General features: G+C 46.2%; 1 protein-coding gene across 1 annotated transcript; it reads right to left on the bottom strand.

The window, feature by feature from the left end:
* Positions 1–10,747: 10,747 nt before the first annotated feature.
* On the bottom strand, positions 10,748–13,694 carry LOC147986098 (uncharacterized). The gene is made up of 3 exons (XM_087539984.1): positions 13,483–13,694; positions 12,333–12,395; positions 10,748–11,062 (listed from the first exon to the last, which is right to left on the bottom strand). Exons 1-3 carry the CDS (start codon positions 13,692–13,694, stop codon positions 10,999–11,001), a joined length of 339 nt encoding a protein of 112 aa, XP_087396110.1. The 3' UTR covers positions 10,748–10,998.
* Between the last annotated feature and the right edge of the window lie 6,140 nt (positions 13,695–19,834).

Here is a 19,834-nt window from a genome sequence, read left to right as displayed (position 1 = left end):
TTCTCTCAATCTGTTGCAAGATGCCCTTGGGTAGAGATAGCGTGCATAGGAAATAGATTGGCATTGAACAAAGCACAGACTACAGCAATTGTAGCCGACTGCCTTGATTTAGCAGGCATGAGGAAGCAGATAGCCATCGCTCAATACGATCAACAAGAGGTAGCAGATCATAGATCGTGGGCCTGGAAGTACCCATGGGTAACCCTAGGTATGTGAAAGGCATAGATCCCACATCACAACCTAGCAGGTTGGCGACCCTAGCGCCCTCCTCATCACTCATATTGATTGGGATAAGGGATGATTACTGAAGTTGACACGTAAACCAGTTGATTCTGCAAAGGTGGTGAGCATGTCCTTGAAGGCTATCAGCTGGTCATCAATCGCAGGCAAAACAACGACTGTGTCATCCGCATATTGCACGATCGGGTAGTCATTGGAGTTTGTTGGAATTGGCAGAGTCAGTATGTTTCTCGAGCACATCTCATTGACTATAGACTGAAGCAAGTCCACAACAATGACAGATAATAATAGAGAGAGTGAGTCTCCTTGGCGTACACCAGATCTACAGATAAAATGATTACCTGGCACACCATTTAAGAGGACAGATGAAAAACCCGTGGACAAAATGCTATTAATCCAGCCAGTCCAACAAGCATCAAAACCCTTGCATTGTAAGATTCTGAGGATAGATTCATGCTCAATTGTATCTAAGGCCTTAGTGAAATCAAGCTTGAGGAGGATGATGGGCCGTTTAGATGCTTTGCATTGATGTATATATTCGAAGCACCAGGCTAGACAATCCTGGATAGAGTGGCAACGAAGAAAACCGTACTGGTTGCGATGTATACATCTGAGGATCACTTTTTGTAGCCGATTGGCTAGAAGCTTAGTCAAAAACTTCAAACACGTGTTTGTCAAGGATATGGGCCTGAAATCACCAACCACTTCTGGGCTTAGCTTCTTGGGTACTAGGGTGATTAAGGAAGTATTTAGACATTCTAAATTACACCTCCCCTCATAGAATTCATTGACAAGTTGCATAAAATCCTCCTTGAGAATAGACCAGCACCTTTTTAAGAAAAGACCTGTAAAGCCATCGGGGCCTGGAGCACGGTCACACGACTTGTTCTTAATTATAGCATTGACCTCAGAATCCGTGAATGGCAAAGATAATTCTACCAGACCATCAACTCTTTGAATTAAATTGTGCAGATCAAAACCCATTTGTATTCCTTTTGCATGGCCCATACGCTGATTGAAATCAGACCAAAACATCCCCGCCAACATTTGATGATCAGAAACCACCTCACCCACCGAATTCTTTAATGAAGAAATCGTATTCCTTTGGTACCTTTCGGTGGCCATAGCGTGAATTTTTTTTGAATTTTCCTCCCCCACTTTAATGCTTCTGATCGTGCAGCGTTGTTTCCAATAAACATACTGCCAGTGCAAAACATCCTGAAGATGCAACTTAACTATTCGCCTGAAATTGAATTCAGGCCAACTTAATGGCCGGATCTCCTCCATCTCATCAAAGAACAGAATAACTTTGTTACAATCAGAAATTAGCGTCTTAACTATGGACAGCTTTAAATGCCATTGTTTTAATGCATGTCTGACAGCTTTAAATGCCATCGTTAAAGCAACTGTAGATTTACGCACCGTCCTGCCCCAAACCTGAGCAACACACTCATTAAATCCAGGTAAGTCAACCCAATAATTTTCAAAGAGAAAAACTTTAGCTTCGGGAATGGCCGTTGCAATTGTGACCACACAAGGAACATGATCTGACACCGATCGCGCAAGAGGCAAGACCAAAGTGTTTGGATGATCCGAAGTCCAAGCAACCAAAGTAAAAAACCAGTCAATTTGTTCAAGAAGGGGCTGAGATTGCATATTAGACCAAGTAAATTGCCTTCCTTTAATTGGAAGCTCAACAAGACCCAAATGACCTATGATTTCATTAAACAGAAAGATGGCGTTGACATTACCACCAGGCAGGTTACGGTTTTCAAGTGATCTCATAAAGTTAAAGCCCCCCAAAAGAAGCCATTTATCATCACAATTAATGTCCAGATTATATAACCACTACACAAACTCATCACGGGCAGGACTCTGACAAGGACCATAGACCATCACTAACTTCCAAACTTCAGATGTATGTTTGGAAAGAAACTCCACAATAATACCAAAAGGTTTGGCCTCAATTAACTTGCCCTCAAAAAAAGAAGAATTCCAAATAACCACCATACCAGCTGATGCACCGACTGAAGACACATATGCAAAATTGTCAAAACGTCGAGGACAGAATTTCCTAATGAACCTATGATCAATATGCATACACTTAGTTTCTTGTAGGCAAACCACAGAGCAACCACTTTCATCAATTTTATGTTTGACAGCAAGCTGTCGCGCTTCAGAATTAAGGCCACACACGTTCCAACATAGAACCTTCCATTCTTTAAACCCAGTCTGATTCATTACAAACCATAGGAAGTTGCAGCAAAAGTAGACCACACAATGATCCACATAATCCAACTAAGCATAGCAAAATAACATAGTTCGAAGCATAAAGACATTAATAAAGATAGGTGACGTTTAAGGTGGTACGCCATGGACCAGAAAGCAGACATATGGAATCAATCATCAGAACTCTTGCTGCTAGTAGATTGGGCCGGATTAGCAACAAGCTTATCGGGAGTGATCTTCTCTGGGGCGATGCGCAGACGAGCTCCAATACACTCGAGGTCAACAATGGCAGTTGGTGGTGGCACAGTAGCAGCTCCATCAGACTGAGCCAACTTGGTCTTGCGTTTCTTTAGAGTGTGCGGTGACTTGTTCAGACCTTTAGATTTTCTGGTACCACTGCATGGCAAACGGTAGCCAACTCTTAAGGCACTAAGCCGTGCACTGCGACGAACCTTAGTTTCTACCAAAGCTGCTGATTTATGCTTGCGATCACGTTTCAGAGTCACCTTTGGTGCAGCAGTGAACTCAAAAGACTCAGTGATGTGTTCAGAAATATCATCAAAACAGAGGGCCCGAGCCACTGGCCTTTTTGCTGGAGAAATCAGGCGAGTACTGACGCTCGAAGAGGCAGGCACAGGTGGCAGAACAATGTTCAGATCATATCCATTATAGCAAACACCCCAAGAATTGCTAGAAAGCAAGAGTGACCCAAATCTAGACTGAAACATGAGCTTTGGGATTTTAGAAAAGCAGAGAGAGGGCATCATCTTCTCAAATGAGCGCTGCCACAACATGTCAGGAGGTAGGACAGGCCCAAAGATAGTGAGCACCTGTCCAATATGCAGGGGAGGCTGCAAGTGAGCCCCAGGTTGCTGAAAAATGACCATATCATTCACTGGCAGGTTATTGACTGAATCATCTGAAACTTGCAGGACCATGGACTCTTGCGATTGATCCACAACAACTTGATTTTCATCCACAAGCTCCTGTTGCACATCATGCAGCTCATCATGTGGAGCATCCTGGTGCTGTGGCGCATGGTTATGCTCTGGAGGTGGTAACTCATCCCAGCCAATCTCAGGAAATGCAGGCATGACCCAGTTATGGTTCTGAAACTGCAGGTGTCCAGGGAGAGGATGCAGGTTGCCATCAAAAGGCATAGGGGTCCTCATCTCCTGGCAGAATCTCAGCAAAGTCTGCAGAAAAGATGTATATTGGAGCAGACCAAGAAATGCAGGATCCACCAAAGTCAGCATACTCCCGATGCACAACATCTTGTGGCACTAATGTGGTTGTAGGAAAAGATACATATGCCAGAGTACGAACAAGCAGAGGATCCTCCTGGTGCCAGTGATGGAAACGGCCGAAAGTGCTAATAGCATCAGAAATAAACTGTGTGCGCCTATAATCCAGAGGTATACCCACAATCATGACCCAGCCCCGGCGAAAACCTTGGATAGCTCTGTAGTTAATACCCTCATCGTGCGGCACAAATCGAACAAATCTATCGTTGCCAAGATCGAAAGGAGGATGATCTACAAGAGCTTGCCTAGCAAATGGGCTATTGAAACGGAAGAGTCCAACTCCTTGAATCCAAGGCTGAGCATCAAGAACGGCGCGCCCAAGATTATTAACTACAAAATCACTGACCATATTTCTGAAGATGAGAGCTTGTTCAGGCAGAGGCGCAGGCTCAACAATGGCAATGGCGTAGTCTTCATGCTGACGATCAGGAGCGACAGCCGGTGAGTAGAAGGTGCATGGGAGACGCCGCGGACCACCGTCGATGATCTTGAAACCATGCGGGACGAACGGCATGGGGTCGAGAGCAAAGGTGGCCATTGCTAGATTCCGAGAAAGCTCTGTTGGAGAGGATGGAGGCTTGGAGGATGGCGGCAAGCTGGGCGGCGGTGACGGTGGGGCTGGTGGTGTGGTGGGCGGCGGTGTTGAGGTAGGTGGCAGAGGCGTGATGGGTGGTGGCTCTGCAGGCAATGGCGGACTCGATGGGGTGGCAGGCGTGATAGGACTGGGCAGAGACCCCAAGGGGGAAACCGAGGCGCCGGGCGAGTATATCTCCACCGACCGTTCCGGAGAAACCGAATTGGTTCGTGGGACCCACCTGTAAGTTGGGGAAGGTGCAGAGCCGGAGCACCCCTTGGCCCTGTGGCCTGATCTAAAACATCGATGACATCTGACCTGCTTGGTGCACGAACTGGTGTGATGTAACATAGATAAACAGTTCTGGCACTTCCAAACATTGAACACAATATCGTCAATAAGATTATTAACCCTAGCAGAATCCTCAGCAGAGTCCATAATCAGTTGAGAATAATTTCCAGGTGAAGAAACCACCTTATCCAAATACGGTATTGATGGTTGGGCCGCAACTTGGGCCATAGAAGCTGTGCAGGATGGCAGATCACCATGTTGGGCCAGAGATCCATGTTGGGCCTGAAGTTCCGGTGCAACGCAAACAGATGACACAACATCTTGCGTGCCGGATGACACAACATCTTGCATGTCATGCATCACATTGCCTAAAGTGGTTGGTGCTGTTCTGGAAATTACAGCAGTATTCTTGGCAGGGACGTTGATCGTTCTGAAAGAGATGGGTGGCGTCGCCACCGTCCACTAGAGGTTGCTCGCCGGCGGTGGTGGCAGGATCACCTTCTCAGTAGGATTAACTTCATAGCCCGCCTCAGCAATCATATCAACAAGGATCTAAGTAGCTGGGTATCTATAACCCTTACAAGTAGGGTACTGATGGAATGTGGCAAAGGAGATTTTCTTCCTTGTCGAAGAACCTGATCTAAGAGAAGACTTTGATGGAGGTTTATGCATAGAAATCAAAACCAAAGTTGCACGCTTTTTAGAGGGACTAACCAGAATCCACTCAGCGTCACATTCCTTTCTCCAGATCTCAAACTCACGTCTCCAATTCGGACCACCATTTCCCCAAAGGTGAAAATAACATTTGAATTGTGGGCATGCACACGATCTCAACTTGAGAATGCAAAGGCCAACTTTCTTGCAGGAGACAATGAAAGAAAATACCTTGCCCGTGATGAGTTGTACCGACAAATCAATGGCCGATCCACCAATCGCTGATTCCAATGCAGCCGCCACAGAATTCTCATTAAGATGGAAATCATGTCGGCTAAAGGACACAACCATAATGAAATGGCTCGTGTCGTCCGAGGGATGAACAGATCTCCCACAAGAAATGCAAACCTTGTTCGCAAAGATGGAACCCGGCGAGAAATCGAAACCCAATGTTGATCCACCATAGGTACCCATAAGATATAGGTACCCATAAGATGGAACCCGGCGAGAAATCAAAGCACGTCGGAGAAGATGAGTGGAGAAGATCCACAAATCAAGGGCTAGAAGTGTAGATCGCCGGAAAACCTAGGCCGTGGGTGGGAGGGTGGGTGGGTGGGAGGAGAGCCATAATTTGTGTGCATGTTATAATAAGGATTCCTCAATTGGACAGTGTTACTAACAAAGACCTCGAGGTTTTTTTTGAACCTCGAGGTCTTTGTTTAGTAATTTTTTACTTTTTTTGAACACATGTTAATTGAAGGTCTATCACGTTACTTTTTGATATTTTTTGTTTTTGACCACATGTTAATTGGCTTGAAAGAAGGTCTATCATGTTACTTTATGACATCTTTCCAAAAAAGTGATATGACTTCTGTCAACCTATAAGGCATGTCTATCAAATTAACCTCAAGGTGCTTGTTCTCAAATTAACCTCTGGGCCTTGCAGGAGTACTTTATTTTGAACACATGTTAATCAAAGGTCTATCACGTTTCTTTTTGATAATTTATGTTTTTCGAACACATGTTTATTGGCTTGTAGAACGTTTAATCAGCTTAAATGTATAGAGTGCTCCGTCCTATTAGTTGAATCTCGAGGTCTTTGTTTTGTAGTTTTTGACATTTTTTGTTTTTTGAACACATGTTAATCAAAGGTCTATCACGTTACTTTTTGATATTTTTTGTTTTCTGAACACATGTTAATTGGCTTGAACGAAGGTCTATCGTGTTACTTCACGACATCTTTCCAAAAAAAGTGATATGACTTCTGTCAACCTATAAGGCATGTTTGTCAAATTAAACTCGAGGTACTTGTTCTCAAATTAACCTCTGGGCCTTGCATGAGTACTTGTTTTTGAACACATGTTAATCAAAGGTTTATCGCGTTACTTTTTGATAATTTTTGTTTTTTGAACACATGTTAATTGGCTTGAAAGAATGTCTATCGTGTCACTTCACGACATCTTTCCATAAAAATTGATATGACTTCCGTCAACCTATAAGGCATGTCTGTCAAATTAACCTCGAGGTACTTGTTCTCAAATTAACCTCTGGGCCTTGCAGGAGAGCTACAATGTGTTAGCCTCAATTGCAAGATGAGCTAGCAAGCTAGCAGTGGAGTTGCCAACATGCTCGAAGTGCATGCAACATTGAGTAGAAAGAAACATGCCCATGAAATCAATGCATGCTTAGGGAGGCCTTTGCTCAAAGAGCAAGTGTATATAAGGTACAATCAGTGGGCTATAAGGACGAGGAGTGAGAAGCGATACGGATTGCTGGATATACTATAACTAGGTGTCCCACGGAGGTAACACTACAACCAACTAACGAAAATAATGGTAACCGGTTTAACGTGTTTATAATGGTATTATCATTGGACTGCCATTTAGGATAAATGATGAGGTGGATGAGAGAGACCGTAAGAAAATCCATGTCTTCTCTTGATTAATAGATGATCTATTATCAACAATCTGTCTCACCAAATATTTATCGTGTTATCAAAGATAAGACCAAAACTAACCTACTAGAACATATTTTGATGTCTCCTCTAGATTACGTGACAGGCTTAAGATAAAACTGTCTTATCAAGCACTGTGCATGCTCTAAATAGTTACAAATTAACATTTGGGTAGTTGACAATAACACGTGAGATTATGAATATGTCTTTTTGCAAATATATCAGAACAAAATGTTCTTTTTTGCTAGTAGAAAAGAATGTTCAATGTGACTGATTACCTCCATGCTAGTTTTGACTACTTTAATTTAAAAATGAACCACATGTTTTCTTTGGTAACACAAAATTAGTAACTAAATGGTGATTGGACACCATGTCCTGCCAAGTACGTATGTGGAGCAAGCAAGATTTATTCGTGTACAAGGCAGGCTTGTACTCCCTATAAGAGTGTTTAGATCACTACTACTTTAGTGATCTAAACACTCTTATATTAGTTTATGGAGGGAGTACTTCTTAGAGAAAAGTAAAGAAAAGAAATGGGGAAGCTGACTACGACAACATGTGAAGTTGTGAACCCACATGTTGTCTGAGCACGTGCCCTGCAAGTCTCCATGGCTTCGCATGAATGTTCGGGATGGTTCACAGATAGCGCGGTAGTTTCTGCGTTGCAGTAGGATGTGTAAGGTGGCAACAATCTGAGTGCTAAAGAGTTGATCCAATGGCTGGTTTTGTTTGGATTTTCCAACTATTGATCATTGCATAGAGTGAATCAATGGCTTACATTCAATGGCACGTACGTGAGCTTTGTTCATCCTTTTGCCAACACGCGGGACATCTAGCATCAAGATGCATGTGTCATGCAAGAAAATGGAGATAAGCAGTGCGGAAGTGAGTCATGCACTTCGATGGTACGTACTATGCAATATTTTTTCTCCTTGATGGCATGTGAATAGTGCACGTACTCAATGACAGAGCACGGGATGGTAGCCATGGACATGGTCAGCCCTTTTGGAGAGAGTACTAAATAACTTTGATGTGTCCCGTCAACTCGCAGAATGATGAGAACCTTGCTTACTATGCCTTCTCCCTCGCCCACGCGCGCACGGTGGCTCGTAGCACGAGGAGAAACTTTTGCTTACAAGAGGTGGACGTGCAGCAGTTCATTTGTTGTCAGATTGTTAGAAGTACTACTGTAGTACCATCATCATTGTTCGACTTTCGGAAGAGGCAAAGAGCCAAGCGCAAGGTCACCTACTAACTTATACTACAGTACTATAGCCAAAGCCGGTCCACCTTTTTAGAGCATGGTTAATTAATATAGGCGACTCTTGCAGCCGCACATCATTTAGAGCAATTACTCTCTATGTTTCTTTTCTTTCATTCGTAGGAACTTAAACCATAGGAATAGGAAAAATAAAGGATTCGAGTGGCATGTCCACTTGAATCCAATTGCCTTAACACTGTGTTCCCCTATAAAAACCAGAGTGTTTGACACAGGAAAAACAAAGGAAGTGAAAAAAAGTTGGAGTGGATTCTAGATTGCCAATTAACACATAATTTCATAGGAAAAAAATCCTATATCATTCTATCCTATGAATCAAACGACCAATGTAGGAAAATTATGAGGGGGGTCTCTCCAATAGTGTTCCTCGGCTCGCACCTAGCATCACGGGGGGCGAACTTGGAGTCATTCATCCGGTACACGTGGCATCTCAGATCTGGACACAAGGTGACGTACACCGGCAAGGTCCATAGTGTGGAGTAAATTATACTAGTGTCATGCATATGACACTAGTTTAAGTTACTATCTTCATATTGCAAAGTAACATAGTACTAGTGTCATAGATGGCTTCATTTATTAGCTTGTAGGCTCATCTTTTATTGGGAAGCGCGATGTTACAGTAACATATTATGTTACTCTAAACACCTCTCTCCTCATTAACTACATGCCACATAAGCAATTTTTTCTTGAAATGCGCTATGTTATTATCTATGTTACTCCCACTATGGCTAGCCCTAAGGATAATGTTGTCCTTGAAGCCGAACATACACGGTCAAGGTCCACGGTCAAGGGGGTCAGGGCGGACGCGACCTCTCACTGCGTCTGCCATTGAAGCGGCGCGCCGGCTGAGGGCGCCGCCCACTGCACTCCTAGCTGTACCCGCCTCCTCGCCACATTCCAACACCTACATTTAAACCTGCGTGGAATGCGAGAAACCCACTCCGTCCACACACGTCCGTTCAGGTGCGGGACGCCGGCAAAGCTCCTCCTTCCACCATTTTCTCCACTCTTTCGATGGCATCCGACGAGCAAGAAGAGTAGTTCTCCGGCATAAAAGCCATATGGGTGGCCTGCTGAGCCCGGTAGTTACGAGTGAGGCAACTCGCTGCTCCACCTACCTCACCTAGCCCATTGGAGCCAGTTGCTGCACTAAGAAAGCACGTGGTTCCGCAGCTGGACGCTCCAATACAGCTCGAGGACGAGTGCCAACTTGCTCCACGCCGGCTTGTCGAGGAGCACGGCAGCACGTGCATCATTACTGCCCTCGACGCCGCCGCGTCGTATAGCGCCTCTAGTGCCTGCGACTGCGCCATCCTCCGTCGACACACGTGTAGCCGCGCCATGCAGGCAGAGAAAGAAGCCGTCGCGGATGTCGACTAGGTGACGTGGCTACATGGCTACGCGGATGTCGACGAGGTGACGGTCAGCACGTCCCGCCCGCCACTATCATCGAGGAGAAGTAGAACACGGGAGGCCGCCATCGATTGTATCCTATGAAGGCCACCATCGAGGCGACGCCGGCGACCATTTAGATTAGGTATATCTTTGTCGAAAAAATTAGATTAGGTAGATTAATTCTACCTTTAGCTCCGAACTAGCACAACTTATTTAAGGTAAATGTAATGAAATCCATCTTGATTATGTGAAATCCGGCCGTGTTTGCATGAATTTGTGTCCACGTCTGCGCTCTTGGGCGAGCGCTATCCGTCGCTGGAGTGGGACGATGGACTCCGTCTCTAACAACCCCGCAAAGTGCGTCACCACCTTTGTGATGATCAGGACGCGGCAAAAGACACTACACCACAACACTAATGCAATGGCATATAATCTGCCGGGAGAAAGCCACTAAGAGGGCAGACAAACTGCCAGGAGAGCCGTTCTCCCGGCAGATAGAACTGCCACAAGAATGGCTGCCGGGGATAACTTCTCCCGGCAGATAAATTTTTCCCGGCAGTTTCTCTGCCACGACCCATGTATTTCCCGGCAGTTTGTTTTCTCCCGGCAGACTGGTTTTAGCATAGGAACTACAGTTACCGGCAGTTAAACTGCCGGCACAAATATGTTCACCCGGCAGTTTATATGCCATAACGTTATGTTTCACTAGCAAACGTTCTGAGCAACATATACATAATTTAGTATTACCACTGCGTGATTAAGCAATCAAGATAGATCATACAACTTATAGATAAACTTCAATCAACATTACATATAGGCCTCATCCAAAATCTTAAACTTCATTCGATAAACATAATAGACAAAATATGTATTTTCCTTTGATACATTCATGAGACAACAATATACAAGGACGTGCAACAAAAAGGAAAAGAACATATGTTTCTGGATGTGCAACACAATCAAAATGAGAGTAAAACTTGTGACTTATGTGCCAAAACAAAAAAACAAAATGAGCGTAAAACGTGCCAATATCTCCAGGTTCAACAAACAAGGCTTATTACAATTTCACTCCACCAACTTAGTCGTAGGTCTCCCAAATCTTCAGGGCAGCCTGTAGATCAACTTGTGTATCTTTGAGGCACCTGCAACAGATCAAAAATTCAAAATGGAGTTCTTATTTCAGATTTTAAATCTGACACATTAACAATTTGGACATGTTGGATTTTAAATAAAACTTCCATATGTGCAGCACTTCATCATCACAGCAAGCAAGAGGCAATATTACATAATTTGATCAAACAAGAATTATTTGCACTGCGCATACAAAAATATTCCATGGGAAAATATGACAAAACAGGAAGATGTACAATTCACTGTCCCTTACTAGAACTATGTACTTGTAATAGTCAGTGGCTTCTCAGCTAGGCAGTTGGCATATCTATCCAAAGACAAGCACAAAATGTTGAACGTGTGGCGTGTTGTGCAAAAGCAACAAATTCCACTACTAACATGAATCACATAACGCAGCAAAAAGGGACATATTTTGGGTTCTATTAATGGGGAGTAACTGTTCAGTTCCTGGTTCCATGCTTTTGTTAAGGAGCAAGCAGAACAAAGTAAAAGAGAACATGGCATAAAGTATAAGATGAAGCATCATAAAGAGAGGAGCAAGGAAAAGAGAACAGAATAGAAGAAGAAAGATGGCGGCATCTTCAAGAAGAAAGGGATTTATTTTTTTGGTTTTTGTATGATGACTTGGTTTCTATAATCAAAATATATGTAAATCAACATTGCCCAAGCAAACACACTCGCCATCCGAACGACCATTCTGTTTGCATAAGCAGGAGAGGAGAGGAGATGTTAATGAAGCACACTGTATTTACTAAATATTTGGGCTGCTAACAAAACAGAAATGCCTTGGCAAACTGAAGGCTGCGAGCATTTGTGCCCTTTCATCTATACCATTGTACTATGTAGCTAGTGGTTTGTAACATGATTTCTGTAATGACTCAAATCAGTAGTTATTTACTGGCCGGTGTTGAATGAGATACTGAGATGACATATACTGTTTGGCATTAAAGAATTATATAGTACTTCCGAAAGAAATATATATATATTATTTTTTATTTGTAACATAAGTATATACTATTGCATTTAGAAAGTGTCATCAATGTAAGTATTATGCACATATTTTGGTACAGTAGCCATGAAAGAAGTATTCGACAGAAATAGGGTGCAAAATCTTAAAAATTAAAATGCATCTTATAAGCAGTTGATATACTGATAACTGATACTACACTAGTATACACCAGAAATTAATCTGAACAGAAATGGATCAATTAGTTCCTTCCAAAGTCAAACAACAAAGAAATAGTATCACGTAGCAATAGCCAAGAGAAACATATATATTACCTCCTCAGCTTGCTTGTGGTTGCATTGCTGCTTTTGCAAATGGACCAGTCCCCAGCTTGCCTTCTATTAAAGAAAAAAATAATAACAAAATCCATACCAGTCGTATCTGCTACAAGCAACAAGAAATACAATACCGACAAGGAATGCAATCTAGCATAGCAGAATAGTGAACTGACAGGTGTCGTTTCAGGAAATGGAAAACTAATAGTAGAATATCATTTATCTATATTGTAGGAATAGCAAAGAAATGTCACCATCAGTTAAGAAGTAGAGGATGCTGTAGATCTGCTCGGGCAACGAATCAGAGGACGTAAATGGCCCTATCAGCATTTAAAGCATCATAATTCTTATACCATATTGGCACCATTGTCATTTCACTATGAGAACAGAAAGGCACATGATACAAACTGTTAGCAAAAAATAAATAAATCAGCATCCATGCCCTACTATAATCACCAATCATCAATTAGCAGGCGATAAAAGGAGACAAACCTCATGTAGCATCAAGAATATAATTACCTATATCAATTAGTGCAGTACATATCCAAACACAAAGTTTGCCCAACTTGTATGACAGAGATGGAAGTGCATGTATGGCCTAGCTAGCTTACAAAATTCACATTCCTGTTATTAAAGGTATTACTGTACTAGCCATTTCTAATTTATTGACTATGCAAAATGAAATTTAGGGGCAAAACATGACACTTTGGCTTTCTTGTTCTAGCCTGAACTGAAAAGGCTGTGAGTAACAATAACGAGTTGGTCATAAAAGTATAGAGTAATCTGTATTCCACATAAATCCTCAGCTGCAGGTAACATATTGGATTATGAAAAGCCTACACGTATGGTTATGGTCTACTTTCAGAACACGACCATATCAGCTGGTACTGTTGCTCCAATGAGTATTTTCTACCTAATCATTCAATTAAACCATCACTTCATTTGGAGTCTAATGTCTGAATCTCATTTCTTTAAACTCTATTTTGGAGTAGTTTCTATCTAACAAAGTAACAATTCAAGAAATTTTCAAAACTATAGCAGTTGTTCTGTGCACAAACCATACCTCACAAATCACAGAGATGAGACTAATCAAACTCACAAGACACGGAGAAATCTCATTGGTTGGGCTGCGGAGGTAGCCGAGACCTACTCAGGGGAATGAATGCAGGACAGGCATCTGCTTGGGGGAGAGGACGACGAGGTAGCGCTGAGGCTCCTAGAGAAGGAGGCGCTGCTTGGGTAAGGATCTTCTGGAACATCAACGTTGGTCGGGCAGGAGCTCCTGGAAGTGGCGGCGCTGCTCGAGGGAGGAGCTCTTGGAAGCGGCAGAGCTGGTGGGGGTGATTCCAGGGGAGAACACATGGAGGAGGCTTGCTGCTTGGGGTTGCTGGTGTGTGGCGAATCGTGGTCAGGGCAGCGGAGGGTGCTCGGCGTCGTGGTCGGTGAGGGAGTTGGTGCTGGGGTGTGGTGGACGGTGGTCGGCGGCATGGTCTGGGATGGATCTGGCACAGGGATGTGGTGGAGGGCGCTCGGCAGCCGCGAAGGGTGGGCGGCGGCGGAGGAGGGTAGTCGAGGAGGCGGCTAGGTCTTGGAGGAGGTGGACGGGCCGGTCGATTTCGATCTGAGATGGAGTTTGGGGATTTTATCCTTTTGGACCGAAAATTTTGCTTCTCGCGCGCTCTTACGTGCCATCACTCGTATGGGCCAATATTCGTTCGGCCCGGCCCATGATAATCCCCGGCAGATACAGTGCCCTGTTTCATTTGTAACGGCACATACTCTATCCTAAGAAGTGAAGCATTGTTCCCGGCAGTGTAAGTGCCCTAGTTGCTGGACATCTGCCGGCAGTTTATCTGCCATTAAGTACTTTTACTGGCAGTAGAACAATTCCCGGCAGATGATTTGCCTTTGCTATAATATTTCTGCCGGCAGTTAATTGCCCCCAATCAAGGGTTGTGGTGTAGTGAGAATGGCATCCTTCATACCGCGTGCTCGTCTAGATGGCTCGGTAGCTCATGAAGCAGCACCAACAACATACCTTGTGCGTCTAGTACTCCATTGCAGTTGCAGGTGAGCACGACGCTGCTGCATGGCCATCCATCAATAGTGGTGTAACGCCCCGAGACCGATGTGCCAGGTGTCGTTCAGTTATTCGCTGGTGTTGCCTTGTCATTCCTTGAGTGTCATGCATTGCATATCATGTCATCATGCGCATTTCATTTGCATACGTGTTCGTCTCACGCATCCGAGCATTTTCCCCATTGTCCGTTTTGCAATCCGGCGTTCCGTTCTTCTCCGGTGGTCATTTCTACCTTTCTTTCATGTGTGGGAATTAAAAATTTCCGGATTGGACCGAGTCTTGCCAAGCGGCCTTGGTTTACTACCGTAGACCGCCTGTCAAGTTTCGTACCATTTGGACTTCGTTTGATACTCCAACGGTTAACCGAGGGACCGAAAAGGCCTCGTGTGTGTTGCAGCCCAACACCCTTCCAATTTGGCCCAAAACCTACCTAACTCTGCTCCATCATCTCGGTCGTTCGATCACGATCGCGTGGCCGCAAACCGCACCTCGTTTGGACTCTCCTAGCTCCCTCTATGCCTGTATATATAACCTCCCTCCGAAATTCGCGGTGCCTTCCACCCCTAACCCTAGATCCACTCCTCCCCGCGCCACCGGATGCGTCCGCGCTGCACCGGACTTGTCCACTGCCACCGCCACGTCGCTCGGACCAATGGGAGCGCAACACGTCACCCCGCCGTCGCTCCTCCTCCAATCAGACGCCGCCACCTCAGCCTGCGCGCCGCCCCACTTTGCCGCCGGCCCGCGGGGCCCAGATCTGGCCCGTGCGGGCCCATATCCTCGCGCCGCCGCCCGGGAGGCGCCGCCTTCGTCCTCCTGTCCACCGGCGACCGCCGCCCCGTTCTGCCATCGACCGGCACCGCCACCGCCATCGCCGGCCGCCGTCGAGCACTCATGCCGCCGCGCCGTAGCAACCGTCTTCGCGTCCCCGCCGCCGTCCCGGACTCCTCCGGCCTCGATCCGAGCCCGAGGAGGACCGCCACCGCCGTCTGTTTCCAGATCCGGCGCCGCCCGCCGCGGCTCCGGCCATCCCCGTCGCCGGATCGAGCCACCACCGCCGCCGCCTTGCCTCCTGCTCGAGCTCCTGCTCGAGGAGGACGACGCCCTTGCCTCTGGGCCTCCTCTCGCGGATGTGGGCCGCCATGCCAGATCCGTCCCAATCGTCCTCCCCGCGGTCCAGCCTCGCTCGGCCTCCTCCCCAGCTTCCTTCGCCAGATCCGCCGGCCTCTCTCTGCAGATGGGCCAAGGCCCAGGGTGAGCCGACCCCCAGCGCCCCCTCCTCTATTTTTTTCTCTGTTGGGCTTGCCCAGTTTCAGCCCGATCATGTTTTTTTTCTCGTCCTGCGATTTTGTCTAATATTCCAGAGATTGCAGTTTTGCAGAATAGTCCCCCTAGTTCATGCATTTAATAACTCACTAACCGTGCATCGGATTAAAATAAGTTATATATGAAACTTGCTCAGAATTTTGTGTAGATTAATAATATCCAACTTTCATCTATGTTTGAAATATTTAAAATGTTGTTTGCATTAATTTGCTCCCATGCCATGCTAAAATGATTTAATTCATAGCTAATTAACCGTAACTCCGATTTTCATAAACTCTATATGTAAATGGGGTAGAAAAATGCCTAGTTTAACATGGTGACCTTTATTTGCATGTTAAACAACCCTAAAATAATGTTTAGGGCAGAACAGTACCAAATCTAATTTATGCACATGAGGAGTTTCTGGACTTGTTGTTTTGTTGTTCCGGCCTCATTTAAACTTGCCTAGATTAGATAGTTTCATCATGCTTCCCCTCTTGCCATGTTTAACAACATTTAATATTGTTGAGTACCTAACCGAGAGAGAACTAAATAATTGACGTGGTGTTTCGTCAATATGCAATTCGTTGCATATTGAGCTCCACTTAACTTGTAGTGTTGTTTGTGCACTTTGCCATGCCATGCTTCATTAAACCGGACATGCATCATAATTGTTTGTGCATCATGCCATATGCGTTGGTTGTTTACTATGTTGTTTGCTCTTTTCCGGTGTTGCTTCTCCGGGTTGGTTCCGTTAACGTCGTGTTGTGAGGACCCGTTCGTCTACGTCTGTTTGTCTTCCTCATGGACTCGTTCTTCTTCTTTGCGGGATCTCAGGCAAGATGACCATACCCTCGAAATCACTTCTATCTTTGCTTGCTTAGTTGCTCGCTCTTTTGCTATGCCAATGCTACGATGCCTACCAATTGCTTGTCAGCCTCCCAAATTGCCATGTCAAACCTCTAACCCACCATGTCCTAGCAAACCGTTGATTGGCTATGTTACCGCTTTGCTCAGCCCCTCTTATAGCGTTGATAGTTGCAGGTGAAGATTGAAGTTTGTTCCTTGTTGGAACATGGAGATGTCGATCCTTGTTGGAACATTTATTTACTTGTTGGGATATCACTATATATCTTATTTAATTAATGCATCTATATACTTGGTAAAGGGTGGAAGGCTCGGCCTTATGCCTGGTGTTTTGTTCCACTCTTGCCGCCCTAGTTTCCGTCATATCGGTGTTATGTTCCCGGAGTTTGCGTCCCTTACGCGGTTGGGCTATAATGGGAACCCCTTGACAGTTCACCTTAAGTAAAGCTTTTCCAGCAATGCCCAACATTGGTTTTACCATTTGCCACCTAGCCTTTTTTGCCCTTGGGTTTCGCGGGCTCAAGGGTCATCATTGTTTTACCCCCCGGGCCAGTGCTCCTCTGAGTGTTGGTCCAACTTGTCAGCCGCCGGTGGCCACCAGGGGCAACTCTAGGCTGGCCTACCGGAAGTTTGGACGATCCGGTGTGCCCTGAGAAAGAGATATGTGCAGCTCCTACCGGGATTTGTCGGCACATTCGGGCGGTGTTGCTGGTTTAGTTTTACCCTGTCGAAATGTCTTATTGTACCGGGATACCGAGTCTGATCAGAACGTCTCGGGTGGAGGTCTATTCCTTCGTTGACCGTGAGAGCTTGTCATGGGCTAAGTTGGGACACCCCTGCAGGGATTTGAACTTTCGAAAGCCGTACCCGCGGTTATGGGTAGATGGGAATTTGTTAACGTCCGGTTGTATAAAACCTAAACTTGACCTTGATTAAAATGAATCAACCGCGTGTGTAACCGTGATGGTCTCTTTCCGGCGGAGTCCGGGAAGTGAACACGGTTGTTGGAGTTATGCTTGACGTAGGTAGTCCAGGATCACTTCTTGATCATACTTTTATCGACCGTGCTTTGCCTTGTCTTCTTGCTCTCATTTGCGTATGTTAGTCACCATATATGCTAGTCGCTTGCTGCAGCTCCACCTCATACCTTTTACCTTACCCATAAGCTTAAATAGTCTTGATCGCGAGGGTGCGAGATTGCTGAGTCCCCGTGGCTCATAGATACTTCCAAAACCAGCTTGCAGGTGCCGATGAGACCGTGCAGATGACGCAACCAAGCTCAGGAGGAGCTCGTTGAAGATCTTGTCCTTTGTGTCGTTTCGTTCTAGTTGATCAGTAGTGGAGCCTGGTTGGGGTCGATCGGGGACCTTTGTCGCATTTGGGGTTCTTCTTTTATTTTGGTTCCGTAGTCGGACCATGAGTGTATTGATTGATGTAATGTTTATTCATGTAATTGTGTGAAGTGGCGATTGTAAGCCAACTATGTATCTCTTTTCCTTATGTATTACATGGGTTGTGCGAAGATTACCTCACTTGCGACATAGACCTTCAATGCGATTATGCCTCTAAGTCGCGCCTCGACACGTGGGAGATATAGTCGCATCGAGGGTGTTACAAGTTGGTATCAACCTTTGCAAGGTTCTCTGGTTTCACTCGTTGGTCAGAGAAGCAACTTAGTTATACCTCTTCTCTTTCTCTTCCGTTTTTCCCTCCGGTGCCATTCTAGATCTCGGGACGAGATCCTCTCGTAGTGGTGGAGTGTTGTAACGCCCCGAGACCGATGTGCCAGGTGTCATTCAGTTATTCGCTGGTGTTGCCTTGTCATTCCTTGCGTGTCATGCATTGCATATCATGTCATCATGCGCATTTCATTTGCATACGTGTTCGTCTCACGCATCCGAGCATTTTCCCCGTTGTCCATTTTGCAATCCGGCGTTCCGTTCTTCTCCGGTGGTCATTTCTACCTTTCTTTCATGTGTGGGGATTAAACATTTCCGGATTGAACCAAGTCTTGCCAAGCGGCCTTGGTTTACTACCGGTAGACCGCCTGTCAAGTTTCGTACAATTTGGACTTTGTTTGATACTCCAACGGTTAACCGAGGGACCGAAAAGGCCTCGTGTGTGTTGCAGCCCAACACCCTTCCAATTTGGCCCAAAACCTACCTAACTCTGCTCCATCATCTCGGTCGTTCGATCACGATCGCGTGGCCGCAAACCGCACCTCGTTTGGACTCTCCTAGCTCCCTCTATGCCTGTATATACAACCTCCCTCCGAAATTCGCGGTGCCTTCCACCCCTAACCCTAGATCCACTCCTCCCCGCGCCACCGGATGCGTCCGCGCTGCACCGGACTTGTCCACTGCCACCGCCACGTCGCTCCGACCAATGGGAGCGCGACACGTCACCCCGCCGTCGCTCCTCCTCCAATCAGACGCCGCCACCTCAGCCTGCGCGCCGCCCCACTTTGCCGCCGGCCCGCGGGGCCCAGATCTGGCCCGTGCGGGCCCATCTCCTCGCGCCGCCGCCCGGGAGGCGCCGCCTTCGTCCTCCTGTCCACCGGCGACCGCCGCCCCGTTCTGCCACCGACCGGCACCGCCACCGCCATCGCCGGCCGCCGTCGAGCACTCATGCCGCCGCGCCGTAGCAACCGTCTTCACGTCCCCACCGCCGTCCCGGACTCCTCCGGCCTCGATCCGAGCCCGAGGAGGACCGCCACCGCCGTTTGTTTCCAGATCCGGCGCCGCCCGCCGCGGCTCCGGCCATCCCCGTCGCCGGATCGAGCCACCACCGCCACCGCCTTGCCTCCTGCTCGAGCTCCTGCTCGAGGAGGACGACGCCCTTGCCTCTGGGCCTCCTCTCGCGGATGTGGGCCGCCATGCCAGATCCGTCCCAATCGTCCTCCCCGCGGTCCAGCCTCGCTCGGCCTCCTCCCCAGCTTCCTTCGCCAGATCCGCCGGCCTCTCTCTGCAGATGGGCCAAGGCCCAGGGTGAGCCGACCCCCAGCGCCCCCTCCTCTATTTTTTTCTCTGTTGGGCTTGCCCAGTTTCAGCCCGATCATGTTTTTTTTCTCGTCCTGCGATTTTGTCTAATATTCCAGAGATTGCAGTTTTGCAGAATAGTCCCCCTAGTTCATGCATTTAATAACTCACTAACCGTGCATCGGATTAAAATAAGTTATATATGAAACTTGCTCAGAATTTTGTGTAGATTAATAATATCCAACTTTCATCTATGTTTGAAATATTTAAAA

This window comes from Triticum urartu, chromosome 2A, assembly GCF_056163025.1.
Source record: "Triticum urartu cultivar PI428250 chromosome 2A, HENAU_Tu73, whole genome shotgun sequence".
Taxonomy (NCBI): domain Eukaryota; kingdom Viridiplantae; phylum Streptophyta; class Magnoliopsida; order Poales; family Poaceae; genus Triticum; species Triticum urartu.
This window is presented reverse-complemented; position numbering and strand designations above follow the sequence as displayed.